The 23,705-nt window shown below is 43.0% G+C and overlaps 1 protein-coding gene across 3 annotated transcripts in view; it reads right to left on the reverse strand.

Annotated features, from left to right (window-relative positions):
* wdr90 (WD repeat domain 90) overlaps positions 1–23,705 on the reverse strand; it is an 84,332-nt gene that overhangs the window by 18,916 nt on the left and 41,711 nt on the right. For 2 of the 3 annotated variants that reach the window (XM_087997636.1, XM_087997635.1), the window contains exons 20-32: positions 18,913–19,148; positions 18,231–18,370; positions 17,961–18,091; positions 14,962–15,092; positions 11,911–12,072; positions 11,209–11,337; positions 9,482–9,609; positions 8,967–9,007; positions 7,094–7,219; positions 5,597–5,776; positions 4,858–4,955; positions 2,037–2,136; positions 894–1,015 (exon numbers count right to left, since the gene is read on the reverse strand). In XM_087997636.1, coding sequence (XP_087853762.1) covers positions 894–1,015; positions 2,037–2,136; positions 4,858–4,955; positions 5,597–5,776; positions 7,094–7,219; positions 8,967–9,007; positions 9,482–9,609; positions 11,209–11,337; positions 11,911–12,072; positions 14,962–15,092; positions 17,961–18,091; positions 18,231–18,370; positions 18,913–19,148 — 1,724 coding nt within the window. The remainder of the gene's footprint in view (positions 1–893; positions 1,016–2,036; positions 2,137–4,857; positions 4,956–5,596; positions 5,777–7,093; positions 7,220–8,966; positions 9,008–9,481; positions 9,610–11,208; positions 11,338–11,910; positions 12,073–14,961; positions 15,093–17,960; positions 18,092–18,230; positions 18,371–18,912; positions 19,149–23,705) is intronic. The other variant, XM_043712081.2, reaches the window with a different exon arrangement.

Raw genomic sequence — 23,705 nt, forward strand, 5'->3', positions numbered from 1 at the left:
TGAGAGACATTTCTTCACCTGGAGAGTGATAAGCCTGTGGAAGTCTCTGCCACACAAAGGAATTGAGGCCAAAACACAACATTTTCGAGGAGGAGATAACTATAGTTCTCAGGGACAAAGAGATCAAAGAGTATGGGGCGAAAGCAATAACAGGATACTAAGTAGGATGATCAGCCATGATTACATTAATTGTGCAGTAGGCATGAAGGGCTAAATAGCCTACTCCTGCATCTTTTCTCTATGCTTTTATATTTTCTTCAAATCAAAGATTATTAATTGACAATATTATACTTATTGATGACTGTAAGTTACATAGGAATCGAAGCAGGAATAAGCCATTTAGCCCATCAAACCTGCTCGGTCACTCATTAAGATCATGGCTTATCTATTCATCGTTTCAGCTCCTCCTACCTGCATTATCCCCATAACCCTTAATTCCCCAACCATGCAAAAACCCATCCGACTGTATTTTGAATATATTTAATGAAGTTGCTTCTACTGCTTCCTCGAGTAGAGAATTCCATAGATTCACTACTCTCTGGGAAAAGCAGTTCCTCCTCATCTCTGTCCTAAATCTACTCCTGTAAATCACTGAATTAATTTTAACACAGAGTAACACACTATCTTTTTCTTTCCTACTCTGACAAATTTATCAGCGTGGAGAGATTTTTACATACGATATAGATTAGTAGATTAAAAAGCCTAAAAAAAAAAGTCACTTACTGATGATTGAGGAAGCACTACCTGCAACCCATGTTGAAGACATTTTCATCATCAGTAGATTAGTGACCAAATGCAGCACTATTCATTTATGTATGTTAAAGTATCCCAGTGGGTGACAAGATTAAATTTCCACTAATTCTACCCCAAGTGTAGAGGTACCACAATTCTACCTGTGCATCATGGCTAACTGCAAGTGTAGAGATCTCCTCCAAGTGACCAGTTAAGTGTTTCTGAGATCCAGAATGCAAGTCCTCAATCACCACCAAACAGCCACAAGAATATGCAAATAGCGCTGGGAGAAAGAGACAGAAGGATTAACCAAAAATAATGGCACAAACATTGTCCAAACTTTTGATCAGAACTACAAGGTCACTAATAAACAGAATCCAACAAATTGATTAATCAGACGTAGGTAACAACTTGCTGTAGAATAGCTGTGTTTCAGAGGGATTTTTTTTTAAGGTTTGGTATACAAGTTGAATATATGAAATTGACTTTAAATTGTGAATCAACCAAAATGTACAAGAATAATTTTACCTGAGGCTATTCAATCTGAATATTGAATTACAATCTAACCCTTTTCACTAATTTGCTGAGGGATGAGCTCCATTATCCTTATTTCACAACCTTAAATCAATCTGTGTAGGTGCTCTTTCCAACTGACACCATTGGAAAAAGGACAAGTACTGGAGCCCTGGTTATTTCTTTCTCCATTGTGTTGTGATATTCTTGTTGTCAAAACTTTGGAATCAGCTAATTTAGTATAAAACAGGGATTAAACCTCAATCTTGGTCTGAACAGCTCAATAATAAATGAATTTATCAGAACTAAAATGCAATTTAGATCCAATTATGATTCAATAAAATATCACAGAAAGCTTATTTGAGGTATATTTGAAATAGTGCAAAAAGGCACACTTGCATTTCTCAGAGTTAAACACCTACAGAGTCAAAGAAACGTTTAATACATGGTCTCAATGACAGTCACTGTACATGTTAAGCAAACACTTAAAAAGTGAGAAATCATTCATACCATACCTAATTACACTAAGTATGTGCTTACTATCCACCACTGTTGATGAACAAGGTGAAAAGAATAGGAAAGTTATTGTGGGTACAAGTGACGGTTTTAATTTAGCATGCATCTCAAGGTAAGTAAAGCATTCATAAACATAACATTATATTTGCTGCATGTGTGCATGTTAACTAGATCATACATATTTCCCATTCTGGTTACCCAAATTGGAGTCCAAACAAAGTTCTCTTTTCTATCGAATCATAGCTTCCCAGTTGGGGCCATGTCCTAACAATTACCTGTATCAGGATTCCAGACCATATTTCCTCTTCCATTTCCATTGTATCCAATTACTACTTTCAGCTTCAGATCCTCTTTCCCATCAGAAAGGACTGCAACCTGGGAAGCAAAGTTACAATGACAGTTGAGAATACTATATTACTATAATATGCATAAAGAGTAAAGTGAACATGGAGTAATTTGAAGGTGTGCAGGTTGAATCAGCACATAAACCAGTATAGAATTCAGAACATGAAATCTACATAAGTTTTCACCGCTGTTATGCATCGTATTCCTTGCTCTCCAAGCATTTATTCAATTTTCTTTTGAAGGTTGCTTTTGAATCTGTACCTACTACCCTATTAGGTTCTGCATTCATATCTTTAACATGGGGAAAAAAAAGTTGACTTCTGCGAAAGAGGTATCCATAACAACAATCAAAAACACCTTTCCTTTGGGAATCACCATCAAAATATTTCAAGGTTTTGAACGCCGCTCACAGATTTTGGTAGAGACCACAATGTACACTAAAAGCAGCATGAACCCTGGAAACACCAGCACAGAAACATCTTCAATCTGAAATAACACTATCATCACAACTCCATTTTCTGTCATTTAACCAGTTTGTATTTATGCTGATCCTGCTCTCTTTAATCCTATTTGCTGTAAAACACTGCAAATCTCCTCGTAACCCTTGCTACTCTAAGGAGAGCAACTCAAGTTTAACTTATCCATGTAATTTTAGTTCCTCACACTTGGAATCATTCTCAAATTCCTTCTGTACCTCCTCCAAAGCTTTCATTAACTTCTTAAAGTGAAATGCCAGAAATACAAAAAACTTCAAAGAAAGCCAAAACTAGTGTTTTATACAGATTTAGCATAATTTTATGGCTTTTGTAATATATAAGACTATTTTATACTGCTCAAGATCCCATGCACTCGGGATTTTTTTGGATAATCTGTCCTGTCACTTTCAGAAATGTGTGCACAAATGCACATATATCTCTGCTCTTGCACTGTCTTTGAAATTGATTCATTTAGGTTGCACTGTCACTCCTTAACCTTCCTATCTAAATGCATCACTTCACACTTTGATTGTCATCTGTAATGTGTTTACCCATTCCACAGTCCTCTCTATGTCTTACGTGAAGTCCAGTACTATTATCCTCACTGTTTGCAGCCCAAGTTTTGTTTCATCTGCTAATTTCAACATTGTACTCTCTACCAAATTCAAGGCATCAGTGTACACTAAAAGCGGAATGAACCCTGCAAACACCAACATAGAACCATTTTCAGCCTGAAGTAACAGCATCACTAAAGCCAGTTTGTATCCATGCTTATCATGCTCTCTTTAATCTTATTTACTGTCAAACATGGCTAAGTCAAAAAATTTGAACATCCATTTGGCACTAAAGTTATTGAACAGATACTTTTCTACTCTAAACCCCTTATCAAAAAAATCAAATAAAAAATAAAAATACAAGTGTGATAACCTGGTGGGAATAACAAATATGACATTACAGCAAAGGGATGGGGTGGCCCCAATCCCAGTTCCTTTTTAGGGAGTAGAGGAAAAGTATAAGAAGCAAGTACTTTGCTCGTGACTGCAGGAAGTTTACACAGTTGGTTCCAACCTGAAACTAGATCAACATTCCCAGTTTAGTGTGGAGAATAAAAATAACAGCAGATCCTTTACTTAGCCTGAAGTGTCTTCTGTAACTTAGCAGTGGGAATGTTGCTCTTACCTTGAGCTTCAAACAATTTAAAATCAAATGTGCCTGTCTTTTTTGATGACATACCTTAGACATAAAAACACCATGTTACAATCTTGATAATCTACAGTAATATGAAGGGTTAAGGCTTCAAGGGTGAAGAGAAAGAAAATGGCTTCCATTTGACATGGCTTTTGGTGGACAATGGTGAGGAACTCAACTGTTATAGATTAGGATAGACCATCAAAACTTCTTAAGTTTGCAGATCATAACTTTGCAATTTGTTTCAGTAAGTGTACAGCAAAAATTACCCAGAGTGAGGTAGCTAGGTTTTAAAACAGACAAAAATTTATTCACAAAATGAAATACAAAGAACAGAATAAAGAACCCCAATAGAACTCAGTCTATCCAAACTAGACTTAATTATGCTGGTCCGAATATACACAACAATCCCAATAAGCAAACCCCCTTAAAAAAAAAGTTAAAAATGGAACAAGTGCTTAAAGATTGAGGTTAGAAGGACAGAAGGAGAGAGAGAGTTTAGCAACCTGCTTCCACACAGCTCACTGTTGAACTGCTAATTAGTTCTAGACTGAACTGCTCAGCTGGCCACTCCCCTTTCATTATATAAGTCACTTCTAAAACATGACAACTTTGGCCTGAAGTCTCATCCATTTACATATAAACAAAGGCCTCTCAAAATCCCTTATCATCTCTGTACGAAACTAGTCACCTCGGAGCTGGGAGGGATTAATGAACCCTCTGAAAAAAAAAATCAAGGACATGGTATCCTTGAGTTAGGAACAGATTCTAGGAAAAAAAGGGACCAACTCTGTGACACAACCAACTTTCTACTACAGATGCTCAGGCAACTTCAAACAAGTCATCATAAGATTTTTTTTGTCTGGAAGAGAACATTCTCAGGCAGCGTCAAGTCTGGTTTACCAGGAAGATGGGCATGGCTGTCAATGACGACAACACTTATTTCTAGGTTATGCGCACTTGGATTGAACTGGATGCAAAGTGAAAATGTCATCAAAGTCACAAGTGGCCCAGTAAATTGATTGAGCCTTCCTGTAGCTTTGCAAAATATATATAAAGATATACAAAATAATGACAGTAATTGTACCTGAGATACAGATGCGGCTTTGAATTGAGCAGCAAAATGCTTGTATGAATCTGGACGTTTATTGTTGTGTGGGAAATCTCCGTCTCCGAACCAAGATGCTATGAAAAAGGAACATGTTAAAATCTTATTGCAATCAAGTAACACATGCATGCATTTTTTTTTTATCAATAGCAATTGACAGAGCTTTGGTTAAAAGTATTATCGTGACAGATATACTTGCTCATATAAACAGAGGATGTTCTAAATATGAATTACAGTTTCACAGAAGTATTCATGTTATCAATGTTAAACATAGATAAATGTGACTGTTTTAAATGATCATAACCCATTCTAAAGTAGTGTCACACACAGCTCGCAAAAAATAAGAAACCAAAACGCATTTTTGTTATTATGAAGGGCAGAACAAGGTGTTTTTGATCCTCAACTGGAAATATCTATTAAGGGATTATGGAAAATAAGGTGGATTGAGCTTCTTCAACATTGAGCAAGGTTATCAACACAATATATAAAACTATTACGATCAGTTACATAACAAGTATAAAGAATGAACAACACAAAAAACCCTCTCATGATATGGGCTCTCAACCTTCCCGTGATATTTTAGGCAATTATTAGTAATATGGAGTTGGTCACTTACAGTACCATCTTTCACTGCATGCTTGATTTCAAATTTAAAACCCATGCTCTCTAGCAGTGCTAGAATTACTAATGGCATGCAGAGCACTGAGGGCTGAGCTACCTGGTTCATCCAGCTCTTTCTGGTATTCCTGAAGGGAAACAGGCTTCATGGAAGTTGTCACATTCTCGCCAGAACGCATGTTTTCATGGACTTGCAGTATTGAGTCTCCAATTCTTCCAACAGTGATCGAGTCATCATTTTGATTGATGTTATCTTTACTCTCCACATCAGACAAAAACACTTGGAAGAAAAGTCCCACACAATCTGTTAGTACAGTATAGGTTCACAATCCTTTATACGAAATCCTTGGGGCCAGTAGTTTCTCGGAATTCAGATTTCAGAATAAACTATGTTTTCACGTGTGACTAGTATGAGCGCTGAGACACAAATCACACCTGCCGGTACTGAGGCATGCTGTCATGTCACATGAGTGACATGGGTTGAGAGGGTGTGGAGTTGGGTCACCTGATTACATGCCAAACAATCTTGTTATGCAGAAAAAAAACTTCGGAGTTCGGAGTTTTTCGGATTTCAGATAAAGGATTGTGTACGTGTACAAGCCAAATCAATTGACCAAAAGTATAATATTTGCGCAGATGGTGTATCAAATCAGCTAATACTACCAGAAACTCTGACATTTAGGCAACTACCCTTGAGAAAATGATAAGTGGCTGCCTTCTTGGACCGTTGCAGTCTTTGGGGTATAGGCACATCCACAATGCAATTAGGGTGGGAGCTACAGGACTTTAACTCAGTGACATTTAAGAAACAATGATACATTTCCAATTCAGGATGGTAAGTGGCTTGAAGGCGAACTTGCAGATGGTGGTGCTTGCATATATCTGCTGTCGTTATTATTCTCAATGGCTGTGGTCATGGGTTTGAGATTAGTTCAGTCTTGGTCTTAGCAGACCTGTAGTTTCTTCATTAATTTGATTCATTGGTTAGAATAAAAAGTATAAGTACAGGATTCTCAGGACTTCTTGAGGGTGAATTGTCAGATAAGATAGTAAGATCAGACACAGATACCAGGCAAAGTACAACCCAAAACAAGACCTCAACAGAGATTCAGGCAGAAGGTACTTGTGTGACATCAATGACTGCAACAGCAGATGAAGATTGCAGCTGTAGAAAAACCCCAGTCAAGGTTTCCTTGCCACTGGAACTAGATCTACCTTCCATCAAGGAATGTGTGTCGGATGTGCTACTGCATTCCCATAAGAGGAGATGCCCTGCAAAAGGTGTCTACCAAGAGAAGTACTGAAATGTAACAGAAAAAGAGAATACTAACAATCTCAGGGCCAAAGTTTATTTCCACTTCCAGAAATACCTGCTAAATGTCTGGTCAGAAATGTGGCTCTAGGATTGGCCTCATCAGTCGCACAAGGACATGCAGAAACCATGACCAATGGCAGAATTTCCCAAGTGGACAATCATATTCACCAGTGAATAATTGTTGATGACATATTTCCATGATGTGTGCAGGTGTAAGTTGTATATTTTTATTTTGTGTACACAATTGGATGGGAACCCTAAACTGTCTCCTATATTACTCACCATCCTGCTCATTTCTTTCAATAACACTGACATTGAGTGGTGGGGAGGAGCTGGGGACTGGTACTGACTGGCGAGGCATCCCACCATTTTGGCAAACCTCATTGCCCTCTGCAACTGAGGGAGCTTCTAAAATAAAAAAAGAAGAGAATTATATCCATTGTTTAATGTTTGTCATCAAATAAAAATTCTGCTAGTTATGAATAAAATGAAATCATGTGCTCAGAGAGTCAATACCAGAGTCTGGAGTAACATGCAGGTCAGACCAGGTAAGGATGATGGACTTCCTTAACAAATAGCATAAGTAGTAAATCAAATGAGTTTTAGTAACAGTCAGCAGTAGTTACATAGTCACCATTAGGCTAGCTTTTTATTTCCAGATTTTAAAAAAAATTGAATGTCAATTTCATCATCTGCCATGGTGGAATTTGAACACATCATCCCAGAAATTAGTCTGGGGTTCTGGATTACTAGTCCACTGGCATTACCACTGCAGCACTTTCTTCTCCAACTTATCACAATTGAAGTTTTGCATCCCTGGATCATTCTTATAAACTTCTTCTGCAATGCATTCACATTCTTCGCCCAGAACTGTAGACAATACTCCAACTGAGGTCTAACCAATGTCATATATAAGTGCAGCTTAAACTCTGATTTGGATTCTACACCCTTGTTACTGAAGGTTAAAATACAATATGCTTCATTAACAGCTTACTTTACCTGGCCTGCCACCTTCTATGTCTATCCACATATACGTTGAGGTTTTGCAGCTCCTGCACACCCTTTAGAATAGTACCCTTTATTTTATACGGTCTGTTGATATTTGCAACAAAATGCATCAACTCAATCCTCGCTACATTGAACTTCATCTCCTACCTACTCACCCACTACACCAACGTGTCAATGTTCTTTTGAAGCTCAACAGTCTCATCCTCAAAGTTAATAATTCTCCCAAGTTTTGTATTGTGTAAAAAACTTTAAAACTATCCATGCACACAAAGAACTAGCCCAAGTATATGTGCCAAGAAAAACAAGAGTTCCAGTATTGACCCCTGGGGAACTCCACTACAAACTTTCCTCACTACAAATCTTCTTCCAGCCCAAAAAAACCCACTGTTACTCTATGTCTTATCCTCAGCTAATTTAATATTTATATTGTTACTGCTCATTTTATTCAATGGACTACTAATTTATTTGCACAACTGTTGTGTGGTACTGCACTGAATGTTCTGAAGTCAGTGCATATCATATTAACAGCTTTGCCCTCATCAACCCTCTCTTTTATCTTAAAAGCAGCAAGTTAGTTAAACATGGCACACCCTTAATAAATCCATGCTCACTCTTCTGAATTAACTAACATTTTTCCAAAGAACTGCTAATTCTACCACAAAGCAATTATTTCTATAAGTCTCCTCAAAACTGAAGTAGGGGCTGTGCTCCTTGAAGCAAAGAAGACTGGGGAGAGGTCTGACCAAAGTGCAGAGATTATAACAAGTTTGGATAAGGGAGACAAAATAATTCCATTTTCATTAGTTGATAGTACAAGAATTAGGGGACAAAAAGATTTGGGTAAGAGATGCAAGGAGGGTACTTTTTAAATGCAGTGAGTAGTAATGCTCTAGAACACACTGTCTATTGAGGATGATGGAAGCAGGGACAACGAATAATTTCAAATGGAAGTTGGATGGGCACCTGAGGAAATAGATTTAGCAAGACTAGAGGATGGAGGGGGAAACGGTCACTCTACAGAAAGCCAGAATGGACTGACAGGTTGCCTGGTCTCCTTTTGTGCTGTAATGATTCTATGACTACAAATTCTGCAAGGTTTAAGATTATGCAAATTGAAGTCAATACATTTTAAGTAGTGAGAACTCACCAGTTCCAAGGAGGGGAAACGGCTGAATTGAAGGGAGGCTGCTAAAGACAAAAAATAAAAATAATTCCTAACCATTAATTAACAATACTCTCTAAACGTTTAAAGTTCTTTTTAAAACACTCTCCTGACTTTCTGCATTCCTTACTGATTCACCTCAATTCTTACATTGCTCCATGAACTTTTGTCACTCTAAAGAACAAAAGTATTTCCACACAGCATTCAAATTTTATTAAAATGAATTCCACATAGTGGTCTACAAGCCTTTTATAAAGTGCTGCCAGAATCCCAACAAGGTTAAAGAAGTTATTTGTGTACAGGCAGTCCCTAAGTTGTGAAAGGTTCAGTTCTGGAATTCACTTGCAAATTGATTTGTGGGAACACAATGCAGGGCAATGCAAAGCAACCATTTGTAAGTACTGGAAATATTTACATGCCCAGTTTTTAAAGTTACATATCTGTATGGTATCATATTTGGAAGTACAAGTATTTGTAAATAACAATATCATTTTGTTTACCTGGTCTCCTGATCTAGTACACAAGCAAGAAAATCCCAGATAAACACTGCATCTCCAACACTGATTGCACTTAATTGGTCTGGAGTGAACATAGCTTGCTGAATTGTTTCAGAGTGACCAATGAACACCTAGCAAAACAAAACAAATACAAACAAGAGTAGAAACTATTCAGACGAATGCATCATGAAACAAAACTATAGGTAAGAGGAACTGAGCAATTAAACGTAAATGACAGACTTTGTTCAGTCTTGGACAACATATGCTGTCCATAAAACCAAGATGATCAGGTGAACCAAATTCATTTGCTCAGGGTAATAATCCAAATAGCTAGAAGACAAAGACAAATCTTCCTAAAAATAAACACCTATCTGTGCAGGATCAAATGTACTCTAATGAATATAAAACATACATAACTTTGAATATTTGGTTTAGAAGCTGAGTTTAAGACAACATATCAGATGGGAGTATATAACATCGGTATGCAATTACGTATACCCTAGATTTGTGGCTGTGGATCAAAAGTAAAATTCTTCAGTTTAAGTTGGTTTTTAATTTAATTTTGGGTTCTCCCTTGCTGTTCTAAGGCAGTGACTCATGCTGTGGTGGAATTTCAGATATTGAATGTGCACTCAGTCAGTCCAAATAACCATACCTCACACGTGGGTCAGTCATTATATTGAAAGAGTATTCAAAAGTATGAAACACTACAACCAAATAATTGCCATGAGTTTGCATGCATACTTTCCATCAGTGGTTACTGCAGAGAAGTTTTAGGAAATAGGAAATCTGGCAACTTCTTGTTTTAAAACTTTCCCAACCTAACTAAATTAAATCTAGTAATTAAACCAACCGCAGTGATTTGATATGAGTTAACTCAGCAGACTAAGTCGAGAACTTTACTGGCTTAAGAGATTTAGCACTGTTGCATGTCACATTCATGGGGAATACTTCAGATATTAATGTCTCAATTGAAATGAGTGTTTATGCAAGGTTAGAATAACTTACTTCAACTTCATTATCTGCCCTTTGGATGCATTCTGATGTCAGGTGCAAACGCAAAATGTGTTTGCTAAATCATCTGCTATACTTGATCTTCATAACTTCAGTGAAGTCAACTCACCTATGCTCAGTGCTCTCCTTCTCTTTAGAGCCCTCCTATAATCCTATAGTGGTGAGGCATAACAAAACATCTCCAAGGTGTACTGGAAAGGCAGCTGAAACTATCCTATGAGCTTTGGACAATATACAGATGGAGGTTTTCATGTGGGGAAAAGAAAAGGGAGAAATTTCATTTTAAAACACAAAAAGATTAGTGTTTCCTTTATTTTGTTTCTCTCTCAATGTCAATCAGTTGAATGAAATGTTAAGCTAAACTCAGATTTTGCTTGTGTATTAGTACTAATGTACTATGTCATTCTAACCTTTTTGTGTTTTAAAATGAAACTTATCCTCTTTTTTACCATATGAAACCTCCTGCTATATATTGCCCAAAGCTAATACGATAATTCAGAATAAAACATTTGAATATTTATTATGCTTTTTTACCATTTAAGAACGTTGCTACGGTGATTTTATGCAACCACTGTGTTTGGATATCTCTGTGCTTATACTCAGTGCCTATCATTATCAATGAGATTGTGAACTCACTGTTCGGGTAAGCGTTGTTTCAACAGCCTTTCCAGCGCATCATGGAGAAGTTTAAAAACATTAACAATGGAAATGCATACCTGAAAATTAATGTCCTGTTTCATATGATAATCCCAGACTTTAATGACCTTCTCCCCTGTAGTCAGGAGGTACTGAATGTCTTCACTCACAGCTAAAGATGTGGAGACTGTCTTGTGTATATTACAAACCTATTGGAACAATAAAGTCTAATTACTATAAAGAAAACAAAGAATTTCTGTAAAACAGAAGAGAATAAGCATGTCTACTATACTGGTTTAGATAATAATTTCTAATAGTTTAACTAATGGTCTTTTCCCATCCCAGATTATTAATCTTGTATCTAATATTAGTACTGATGAAGGAGGATGATCTGTCTGAAGTCAGTTTGATAGAATCTATTATCAACAAACTGTACATAGTCTGACCAACAATTCTATTTCCAATTTAGCATATTAAAACCAAACATTTTAATTTAAAATGAATCTAAACTGGCACACAAATTGTACTTGCAGCATCTTAACGTGAATGAAACCAGTTAACTGAAATCAAGAATTGAATCTAGAACACTCCAGTAGCCAAAACGGAATTGTAAGTACATCTTTAATAATTCTAAATATGGGAATGTATTTTTCAAATACTTGGCAAAATTTTTGTTGTAAGTTAAATTGCAGTATTAACTCTTGCAATCATTATGTTTATAATGCTACAATTACCAGTTAATTACGTTTTATTAGGAAACATCCTCACCACAAGATACCTACCTCCCGAATTAATTTCCCTGTCCTTGCATTCAGCCACAGAATCTTATTAGAGGAAGTGGTCACGAGCAGCTGGTTAATTGCAGCGGATGAATAGCAGACTTTGACAGCGGTGTCAAGCGTTGTCGTCTCCAGGTCCAGAATACTAACATCTATAAGCATTATCTGTAAGAGAAAGGTTATATCTGAAAACAGACTCTTGCTGCTAATAACAGACAAACCTGTATTGTAGTGGTCACACTGTTGGAATAAGTGTCTCCACAAATTACTTAATAAGCTACAGCACATCTTAAAGTAGAAAAGGTTCAGATTACTATTGAAAACTTTGAAAATGTGCATGATTCAGTTAAATACTTTCAATCCCCAATTTTATCATGTTTCCTTTAATGAATGAAGCACATGACAGCAGAAGCTGCTTTTCTCTTGTTACATAACAGCCCTGTCATATTTATCAAATCAAAATTTAAATGCATGATAATAGTCTCTGCATACATTTCACAGATCAATAGGTTGCTTAAAGCAAGGCTGAGGGCACCAAGCGAGCAAACCTCTCTACTTACAGCTTAGCTCTGAGCAACAAGCATCATTTAAAGATGAACCAACTTTAGAAAAAGAATGAACTAAGATTCCACAGCTTAAAACAAATTAGCTTTATTATACAAAAGCAAACCAAACAGAACAAAATGAACTGATGGAGGAGACTTCAGTTGGTGGGAAATAAAAACAAAGTACTGGAGAAACTCAGCAACTCTGGGGAGAAAGAAACTGAATTAAGACTTCAAGGAAAATGACTCCTGTTCAGAATTGGTTAAGATGGACCAAGCCAATAGAATAGATGCAAACAGATCATGACATGCTTCTGTTACTAAAGGCACTGAAGTAAGATGGTCGAGATCGGTCAATTCTACAAAGGGACCTACAACACAATCAGAAAACAGACATTGGAACATTGAGAGTATTAAATAAAGAAATTAAGTTAGGAATATTGGGTTTAATGTCTAACAGGTCAAGGTCCTAGGTAACACAATTGTAGTTGGAACTGTAACTTGCAATTGCTTCCTTAAGAATTATGGTTAATTCAATTAAGGGACTAAGTTATCTTGAGAAGCTGGTGCAGTGGTGTAGTTTAGTGAAGGTACTTGAACGAAGGGAATTCCCTCTAGTCTTCTGTCAAAGACGAACAGGGACACCAGTAGGAAATCTGATTCAACAGATAGCACCACAAACAAAGTAGGGGAGGAAAAGTGATCTTCCCATAACAATGGAAGTGAAGTAAAACCGTGAGAAGTTAAAGGCTGGGATAAGGAAGACAATGAGCTCAGAGTATCCATTAGGATGAGTCGAGGTGTGATCAGATTGGCCCCAAAAAGGCAGAAATGAATAGCAAAGGTGGTTTAGATGTATGGATACAGTCATTAACATTATAGAGATCAGTGTGAAAACAGTAAACACTCAAAAGGAAGTAGAAATTCTGGGAAAGCACGCCTCACACAGGAAAGTGGAGTTGGTTGATGGAAAACTGAAGAAATTAAAATTGGAAAAGGCCCATTGTAACAGTCAGGGCATGAACAGGTGGAGGTGTCAGGGCCATGTCTGGAAGATACAGAAGAAAAATGAGTACTGGAAGTTTTAGTAGGAGGTCAATATATAAGCACAGGCCCTAAAGATTAGTCTTTATAACAGTATGAAGTGGCTCACCAACTGATAAAGAAACAGAATGGCCAGAGATCTGACCACAATGAAGCAACAATGGGAATGGGCGACCTTTCTGAATCAAAGATAATCACCAACCAGGACTGTCAGGAAATCACAGATGATAATGTGGAACTAAAATGAGGATCACATTATCAAATGATGAGAGGGCATTCAGTAGAAATCAATTGTATGGGGAAGCCTAAACTAAGTAATTAAAATCTTAAAAATTAATTACTTTTGTCTGGAATAAAGGGCAAGATATTAAACTAGGATGGCCTGAGTGATCATAACATAATGGAGGTTCAATAATACAAAAGGCAGCCTAACGAATACAAATATCCCTGTGCCCAGAGAGAGAAAATTCACAAGGGACAAACAGGAACTAGACAAGTTATAGGGAAGACAGGAGGGAAATAAGCCAAGGATGGCTCACTGATGGACAAGAGGGTCCTGTTATAATTGTGGAAGGTAGGACACACTGCCTGAGAATGTCAAGTACGTCAAGGTAAATACCAGGCAAATAGGAAACCTAAGGAGGATCAGAAAGGATTCACTAGGGAACAAACAAAAGTTGGCTGCCCAAGTCAGGGTATGGTGGTTAAAATGCTGGCTAGTACTCAAACATTTGGAGATTTGAGTAGGACCCCTTAAAGATCCAAGGGAGGGTAACATCAATGAATGCCATTCAAATCAGGCAGGGAGCCCTTGGGGCAGTTTGCAATAACATTCTCACAGATTTGTGTGTACACATCTAGAGAAAGATATATCTTTCTTGTAGATTTCTATAATACACATCATGGTGGCTTGGACACGTATCGCTGTTTGTGCATCTCTGTTGGTCAATAACTTGGAATTTCTTATTCAGCACCATCTCAAGGACCATACTGATTCAACGAAAAGGATCACTTTCTCATGACAACTGGAACAGCTGTGGTCTGCTCTGCACCACCAAAATCCTGAAACAAAACACTGTTCTGGGAAATGTTTCATTTTTTTCTAAGTCTTGACACCTCACAAGCTGATAATTTTACAAGTCTCATGGATGCATAAAAATATCAAATAGTAAATGCTTTCCCACAGAAAGGGAAATTTATGAGTTTGCCTAACTTGATCCAGAATAACAGCAGAAACTAGGAATGCTGTAAACAAATTTGCTGTCCATTTGGAATTGCAGCAAACAAACATTTAAAACATAAGAGTCATGATTTGGACATGCCGGCTGGTGTTGGACTGGAGTGTACAAAGTTAAAAACTTGGTGTTTTGTGATTTTTAAACTTAAAACATAAGAGCTTCATTTACAAAAGGGTTAATGTGTTATGACTTTGATAAAATTGCTCTGGCGAACAATGGCAGATTACCTCATCTAATGAGTGAGCATCCATCACAGTGACTATGTATTCAGATGGGCCCACAAAAGCCAGGTAACGGCTGTCACTGCTCACTGTAAGTGCATCTGGGCCATGATAACTGCCTCTTGCCACAACATTACCTGGAAGAACAGTGTACACAGAGTAAATAAATTGCCTCAGATAAAAGATTGAAGCATTATTTGGCACTGATAGCTTTCACAGTCACGTGAGGGGAGTAAACCATTTGCCTTTCTCTCTGTCAATACGTAAGGGGAATTTTCCTTTGAGCCTTTGGAAGCAAAGCATTGTCTGAATGGAACATGATGAAAAATCTGGCAGGGAGTATCCAACTCCAGATTTTTCAGCAAATTAACTTAAATGGACAGAAAACCATGGAACTCCATCATGACATTTGATCTTACCATCCTATCGCCACTAACCATTTTAAAGTTTGACACCAAATCACAAGATATTAGGGCAGACGATGAAAAGCTTGGCCAAATAACTTTTAAAGAGCATCTGAAGAAAGAGAGATAGAGGCGTGTGGAGATTTACAGAAGAACTTCCAGAGCTTAGGGTCTTGGCAACTAAAGGCTCAGCTGCTATGTGTGCAGCAACTTAAGGAATTGGAGAAACTTTGAGAGTTAGAAAAGAGACAAAGAAAGGGAAGAGCAAGACTTTGCAAGGATTTGAAAAGGTCAAGAATTTTAAAATCAGAAGAGTTGCTGGATTTGGAGTCAATGTAGTTCACTAAGCATTGGACTAACAGTAATTTTGGATCAGTTGAAGTTATGGAATGTGAAAGGTGCAAGGATAGCGAGGATAATATTGTAATCTCTAAATTTAATTATTCCAAAGGTAAGGACCAAGGTTTCACCAGTAGTTGAATTGAGACAGGTAATGTTAAGGAGAGAGAAATTGGCTCTTGCTGATGAAGAAAATATGTGGTTTCAAGCTAATCTCAAACAGGATGCCATAGTTGCAAACATTTTGGTTTGGCATCAGACAGCAGAGAAGAACTGAGTTAGTGGCTATGGAACAGAGTTTGTGCTAGGGCTAAATATGTAGGTTTCAGTTTTCCCAATACTCAAAAGGACGTTTCTACTCAAGGGGGGCTCAATTCAGGTCAACCACAAACAGATAGATCAGAAAAAGTGGAAAAGTTGGGTGAGGTGCTCACAAAGTAGAATTTGGGGTTGTAGCATAAACAAAATTGAATAATGCTGTCAATGGACAGCAGTTAAGAAAAGGGAAGGGCTAAATAGTTCATGAAGGGCCTCCAGAGATAACAGTTCACCAAGTCAATAAAACAATCTTTCACTTATCTATTCAAATTTGAAAATCCCTGGATACTCCAAAGTGATTGACAGCCAATTAGTGGTTTTTAAGTTTTGACACCATTGTAAAATAGATCAGAGTGGTGCTGGAAAAGCACAGCAGATCAGGCAGCATCTGAGCAGCAGAAAAATCGACGTTTCAGGCAAAAGCCCTTCATCATGATGAAGGGCTTTTGGTCGAAACATCAATTTTCCTGCCCTTCGGATGCTGCCTGACCTGCTATGCCTTTCCAGCACCACTCTGATCTAAACTCTGGTTTCCAGCGTCTGCAGTTCTCACTTTTGCCACCATTGTAAAATAGCTAAGGTTTGGAATTTTGGCAGAAAGAATAGACTAGAAGCATATTATTTAAATGGTGAGAGATTGCAGAACTCTGAGATGGAGAAGGATCTGGGTATCCTAGTGGATGAATTACAAAAGAACACCAGGAACAGCAAAGAATTAGGAAAGCAAATACAATGTTATCATTTATCACAAGACAAACTGAATAAAAAGTAGGGGAGGTAATGCTTCAGTTTTACAGGGTGCTGGTGAAACCACATCTGAAGTTCTGTGCACCGTTTTGGTTATCTGATTCAAGGAAGAACGTAAATGCATTGAAAGCAGTTCAGAGATTTACTAGACTAACACCTGGAAGGAGTCAATGTCTTATGAGGAAAGGTTGCACAGGATAGGTTCATATCCACTGGAATTTAGAAAAGCAAGTGATTTGATTGAAGCAACTAAGATTCTGAGAGGTCTTGATTGAGTAGATGTGGGAAGGATGTTTTCTCCTAAAGGAGTATCAAAGACTAGGGATCTCTCTTTAAAAATCAGGGGTCACCCATTTAAAACAGATGACATAAAACCTCTCAATGAGTTCAGTCTTTGGAACTATTTTCTTGTAAAGGTGGAAGAAGAAATATGAACAGGCCATTCAACTCTTTGGGTCTGCTCTCTCAAGCATTATGATTATGGCTGATCATCGAGCTCAATACCCATCCCATTCTCTCTCTATATCCCTTGATGCCTTTAGCTACAAGAGCTACACCTACTTCCTTCTTGAAAACACAATGTTTTGGTCTCGTCCAATTTCTGTGACAGTGAACTCCACAGTCTCACCAGGTTGAGAGAAGAAATTTCTCTTCAGCTCAATCTTAAAAAGGTTTACCAATTATCCTTAAACTATGACCCTCGATTCCTGACTCAACACCATCAGGAACATCCTTTCTGTGGTTATGAGGTTACAACCAAGTCAGCCATGATCTTATTGAATGGCAGAGCAAGTGGGGGCTGGACAAAACACTTATTCTTGCTCCGAGTTCGCATGTCCTCATTTCGCAATGTTTTTGGCACAAAATTTGTTTCCTTGTTTAATTTGAGACTATGAACTTTGTTCAGTTTGCACCCTGTTACTTCCTACTCTAAATCATGTTTCAGTAAACTAAAAATATAATCATGTATAAAACCAGTGACTGCAGTTATGGGACAGCAGCCATTTTGGCCTCAGGTAACATGGCACTCGGCTACTTGCTCTAAACTACTCTTTCACTGAATTCCCTCAAAACTAGTTACCTCGTTACAAGCATCCCACATAAAGTACCACTTAACCCTGCAATTAAGGCAATGGCCATTGGAAAGTGCTGCAAGCGGGTGAGCAATTATCAGCTGGATTTAACTCTATATCTTACCCAAGATCCTGATAACATGGTGACTATCTTCAGTTGCATTGTAGAGGGCCAATGAACCCAGGGACCCAGCACTGTACATATACTCTCCACTGGGGGAAAACACAAGTCCAATCACTTGTCCTCTGTGCTGTCTGGAAACCACACACAAAATATTAGCAAAACCAGGGTCAGAAACTTCATGCATCCTCTCCATAGCAAAGTATACTTTGGAAAGCTTGGACAAAATAAATTAGAAAATAAAAACATGTTCATAATCAAAAATGAACTCACCGTTGTTCAGCCAGAAGACTGGAATTCCCCACATTGAAAACTCGCACTACTCCACTGCTGAATCCACAAGCAAAGATTTGCTGTGTGGGGTGAAATGTCACAGCACACGGTGTCTCTTCAGCACTCACAAAGTCATACATCTATTATTCAGGAAAATATGCATTTAACTGCATGGCAACTGCATTAACAATACAAGTCAACATATTCATTTGAATTTAAAGAAATCATCTCACTTCTAACTTCTTTGGATGCGAGAACGCACAGCAAGACAAAATCACTTACAAGCATACAATTCTTTTATTGAAAGAGTTTGAGTATCAAGTTTTCCTTTGGAGTAGGAGGGAGAAAGTAAGTGAGAGCGTGAGGAAGAGAAAATGGTGTTATGTACAATGTTTTTGCTATTTTTAATAAAAGGGAAATGTATTTCTCAACAGAACTAACCATGGGGCATTATACAACTGCAATCATATTATTTCTCTAATGAGGTAACTATGAAAGGGAACTGTAAATAAAATTTAGGCTGAGGCCTGTTTTACATTTCATTATATCCTAAACCCTAAGTGACCAGTTATGACAAGTGAGAATAGTAATTTAGGAAAGGTTGACATTTTCCAAAGGAACTCTCCAAATACACATACCTCTAAATATAAAAATACTTACTGCTCAATTTGAACATACATACTTGTTGCATAGAGTCCAGGTCCCACACACGGATGGTGCAGTCTTCAGATACAGTAACAAGATGCCTCCTTATCCCATCAACTGAGAAAGCTAGAATTTTGTTTGTATGTGACCTCATTAATGTGGTATAACCTCTACTGGGTATATCCAGGTATCCTAGGTTACCTGTAGTGGTTGCTGCAAGCACTTTCAGTCCATTAGGGTCAATACTTACGAAGCTAACACCACCTTCGTGTTCTGTAAATAAATGTAGAGATTAAGCAATTCAGTTTGTTCAGCCATTAATATTAATTTATACATTCCGAAATTTTAAAACTTACTTTGTGAAAGTAATGCAAGGAATAAAAGACACTTTACTAAGACCAGGAGCAAATGTTTTCATAAGCCAATTTTCATATCTGCTTTTCAGTTAGATGGGCATCTGACATGAACAAAAGCATTGTCAGGCTACTGAAAAAAAGCAAATTGAGCCCTTTAAAGTGCATTAAGGAAACAAAATCTTTTGCCATGAGTGAATAAAAATAGTTACTCAAGTACAGAGACTCAAAGTTTAGATATCTCCAAATTTGTACAGGGGTCGGAATGAGATTAGCCAGCCAAAACTGCACAGTTTATTTGTAGAAAGCAATGGATTAACCACTGACTTCCCAGTTGGAAACAAACTGTATTTTAGGATTTGGAGATGCCAGCATTGTACTGGGGTGTACGAAATTAAAAATCACACAACACCACTGACCCGGGTTCAAATCCCGCCTCAGGCGACTGTCTGTGTGGAGTTTACACATTCTCCTAGTGTCTGCGTAGGTTTCCTCCAGGTGCTGTTTCCTCCCACAGTCCAAAAACGTGCAGGTTAGGTGAAGGGGTAAATGTAGGGGAATGGGTCTGGGTGGGTTGCGCTTCGGCAGGTCAGTGTGGACTTGTTGGGCTGAAGGGCCTGTTTCCACACTAAGTAATCTGATCTAATCTGACCAGGTTATAGTCTAACAGGTTTAATTGGAAGCACTCGCTTTTGGAGCCTGCTCCTTCATCAGGTGGTTGTGGTGTACATGATTGTAAGATACAAATTTATAGCAAAAGTTTACAGTATGATGTAACTGAAATTATACATTGAAAAAGACCTTGATTGTTTGTTGAGTGTCTCATCTGTTAGAATTACCACTTTAGTTTCAATTCTTTCATACGTAAATCGCAAAAGGAGAGGAGAGGAGAGGAAGGAGGAAGAGAGGAGAGGAAGGAGGAAGAGAGGAGAGGAAGAGAGGAAGGAGGAAGAGAGGAAGAGAGGAAGGAGGAAGAGAGGAAGGAGGAAGAGAGGAAGGAGGAAGAGAGGAAGGAGGAAGAGAGGAAGGAGGAAGAGAGGAAGGAGGAAGAGAGGAAGGAGGAAGAGATGAAGGAGGAAGAGATGAAGGAGGAAGAGATGAAGGAGGAAGGGAGGAAGGGAGGAAAGAGGAAGAGAGGAAGAGAGGAAAAAGGAAGAGAGGAAGAGAGGAAGGGGGAAGAGAGGAAGGAGGAAGAGAGGAAGGAGGAAGAAAGAAGAGAGGAAGGAGGAAAGGAGAGGAGAGGAGAGGAGAGGGGAGGGAGAGGGGGGAGGGAGAGGGGGGAGGGAGAGGGGGGAGGGAGAGGGGGAGGTGAGAATGGAAGAGAAGAGAGGAGAGGAGAGGAGAGAATGGGAGAGAGAGAGAGAGAGAGAGAGAGAGAGAGAGAGAGAGAGAGAGAGAGAGAGAGAGAGAAGGGAGGGAGGGGGAGGGGGGGGAGGGAGGGAGAGGGGGAGAGGGGGGGGGAGGGAGGGGGGGGGAGGGAGGGAGGGAGGGAGGGAGGGAGGGAGGGAGGGAGGGAGGGGAGGGGAGGGAAGGGGAGGGGAGGGAGGGAGGGAGGGAGGGAGGGAGGGAGGGAGGGGAGGGGGGGAGGGAGGGAGGGGAGGGAAGGGAGGGAGGGGAGGGAGGGGAGGGAGGGGAGGGAGGGAGGGAGGGGAGGGAGGGGAGGGAGGGGAGGGAGGGGGGGAGGGAGGGAGGGGAGGGAGGGAGGGGAGGGAGGGAGGGGAGGGGAGGGGAGGGAGGGGGAGGGAGGGGGAGGGAGGGGAGGGAGGGGAGGGGAGGGGAGGGAGGGGAGGGAGGGGAGGGGGGGGAGGGGGGGGAGGGGGGGGGAGGGGAGGGAGGGAGGGGAGGGGAGGGAGGGAGGGGAGGAGGGGAGGAGGAGGGAGGGGAGGGAGTGAGGGGGGGGGAGGGAGGTGAGGGGGGGGGAGGGAGTGAGGGGGGGGGAGGGAGAGAGGGGGGGGAGGGAGAGGGGGGGGGGAGGAGAGAGGGGGGGGGAGGGAGAGAGGGGGGGGAGGAGAGAGGGGAGGGAGGGAGGGGAGGGAGAGAGGGGAGGGAGAGAGGGGAGGGAGAGAGGGGAGGGAGAGGGGAGGGAGGGAGGGGAGGGAGGGGAGGGAGGGAGGGGAGGGGAGAGGGGAGGGGAGAGGGGGAGGGAGGAGAGGGGAGGGAGAGAGGGGAGGGAGAGAGGGGAGGGAGAGAGGGGAGGGAGAGAGGGGAGGGAGAGAGGGGAGGAAGAGAGGAGTGAAGTGAGGAGAGGAAGAGAGGAGAGGAAGAGAGGAGAGGAGAGAATGGAATAGAGGAGAGGAGAGAATGGGAGTGAGAGTGGGGGAGTGAGTGAGTGAGAGTGTGAGAGAGAGAGAGTGAGGTGAGAGGGGAGGGAGGAGGGGAGGGAGGGAGGGGAGGGAGAGAGGGGAGGGAGAGAGGGGAGGGAGAGGGGAGGGAGAGAGGGGGGAGGGGAGAGGAGGGGGAGGGTGGGAGGGAGGGAGGAGGGGAGGGAGAGAGGGGAGGGAGAGAGGGGAGGGAGAGAGGGGAGGGTGGGGAGGGAGGGAGGGGTGGGGAGGGGAGGGAGGGGAGGGGAGGGGAGGGGAGGGGTGGGGGAGGGAGGGAGGGGAGGGAGGGGGGAGGGGTGGGAGGGGAGGGGAGGGGAGGGGAGGGAGGGGAGGGGGAGGGGAGGGGAGGGGAGGGAGGGAGGGGAGGGAGGGAGGGGTGGGAGGGAGGGAGGGAGGGGAGGAAGGGGAGGGGTGGGAGGGAGGGAGGGAGGGAGGGAGGGAGGGAGGGAGGGAGGGGAGGAAGGGAGGGGAGGGAGGGAGGGGGGAGGGAGGGTGGGAGGGGGGAGTGGGGGGAGGGGGGGGTGGGGGGGAGGGGGGGAGGGGGGGTGGGGGGGAGGGAGGGAGGGAGGGTGGGAGGGGGAGGGGAGGGAGGGAGGGAGGGAGGGAGGGGAGGGGAGGGGAGGAGGGAGGGAGGGAGGGAGGGGAGGGAGGAAGGGAGGGGTGGGAGTGAGGGGGGGGGAGGGAGAGTGGGGGAGGAGAGTGGGGAGGGAGAGGAGGGGAGGGAGTGAGGGGAGGGAGAGAGGGGAGGGAGAGTGGGGAGGGAGAGTGGGGAGGGAGAGAGGGGAGGGAGAGAGGGGAGGGAGAGAGGGGAGGGAGAGAGGGGAGGGAGAGAGGGGAGGGAGAGAGGGGAGGGAGAGAGGGGAGGGAGGGGGGAGGGGAGGGAGGGGGGGAGGGAGGGAGGGGAGGGGAGGGAGAGAGGGGGAGGGTGGGAGGGGAGGGGAGGGAGAGAGGGGAGGGAGAGAGGGGAGGGAGAGAGGGGAGGGAGAGTGGGGTGGGAGAGTGAGGGGAGGGAGGGGAGGGGAGGAGGGAGGGTGGGAGGGGAGGGAGGGAGGGAGGGAGGGAGGGGGGGAGGGGAGGGAGGGGTGGGAGGGTGGGAGGGGAGGTGGGAGGGTGGGAGGGGAGGGAGGGGGAGGGAGGGGAGGGAGGGAGGGGTGGGAGGGGAGTGGAGGGAGGGGAGGGGAGGGAGGGGAGGGGAGGGAGGGGAGGGAGGGTGGGGAGGGGGGGAGGGGTGGGAGGGGAGGGAGGGAGGGAGGGAGGGAGGGAGGGAGTGAGGGGAGGGGGAGGGGAGGGAGGGAGGGAGGGAGGGGAGGGGAGGGAGGGGAGGGAGGGGAGGGAGGAGGGGAGGGAGGGGGAGGGGAGGGGAGAGCGGGGGAGGGAGAGCGGGGAGGGAGGTGGCGAGGGGAGGAGGGAGCGGGGGAGGGAGAGCGGGGGAGGGAGAGCGGGGGAGGGAGAGCGGGGGAGGGAGAGCGGGGGGGAGGGAGAGCGGGGAGGGAGAGCGGGGGAGGGAGAGCGGGGGAGGGAGAGCGGGGGGGAGAGCGGAGAGGGAGAGCGGAGAGGAAGAGAGGAGAGAAGAGAGGAGAGGAGAGAATGGAGGAGGAATGGGAGAGGAGGGAGAGAGGGCGAGGGGAGCGGGAGGGCGAGCGAGCGGGAGGCGAGCGAGCGGGAGGGCGAGCGAGCGGGAGGGCGAGCGAGCGGGAGGGCGAGCGAGCGGGAGGGCGAGCGAGCGGGAGGGCGAGCGAGCGGGAGGCGAGCGAGCGGAGGGCGAGCGCGGAGGGCGAGCGGGCGGGGGAGGGCGAGCGGGGAGGGGCGAGAGGGCGGGAGGCGAGCGGGCGGGAGGGGCGAGCGGGCGGGAGGGCGAGCGGGCGGTGAGGGCGAGCGGGCGGGAGGCGAGCGGCGGGAGGCGAGCGGCGGGAGGGCGAGCGGGCGGGAGGGGCGAGCGGGCGGGAGGGCGAGCGGGCGGGAGGGCGAGCGGGCGGGAGGGCGAGGGCGGGAGGGCGGGAGGGCGGGAGGGCGGGAGGGCGGGAGGAGCGGGAGGGCGGAGAGAGGGGAGCGAGAGCGGGAGGCGAGAGAGCGGAGGCAGAGAGCGGGGGCGAGAGAGCGGGAGGGCGAGAGAGCGGGAGGGCGAGAGAGCGGGGAGGGCGAGAGAGCGGGAGGGC

The sequence above is a fragment of the Chiloscyllium plagiosum genome, unplaced genomic scaffold (genome assembly GCF_037043375.1).
Source record: "Chiloscyllium plagiosum isolate Xiang-an unplaced genomic scaffold, Cpla_swu_hap1 HiC_scaffold_20, whole genome shotgun sequence".
NCBI classification, from domain to species: domain Eukaryota; kingdom Metazoa; phylum Chordata; class Chondrichthyes; order Orectolobiformes; family Hemiscylliidae; genus Chiloscyllium; species Chiloscyllium plagiosum.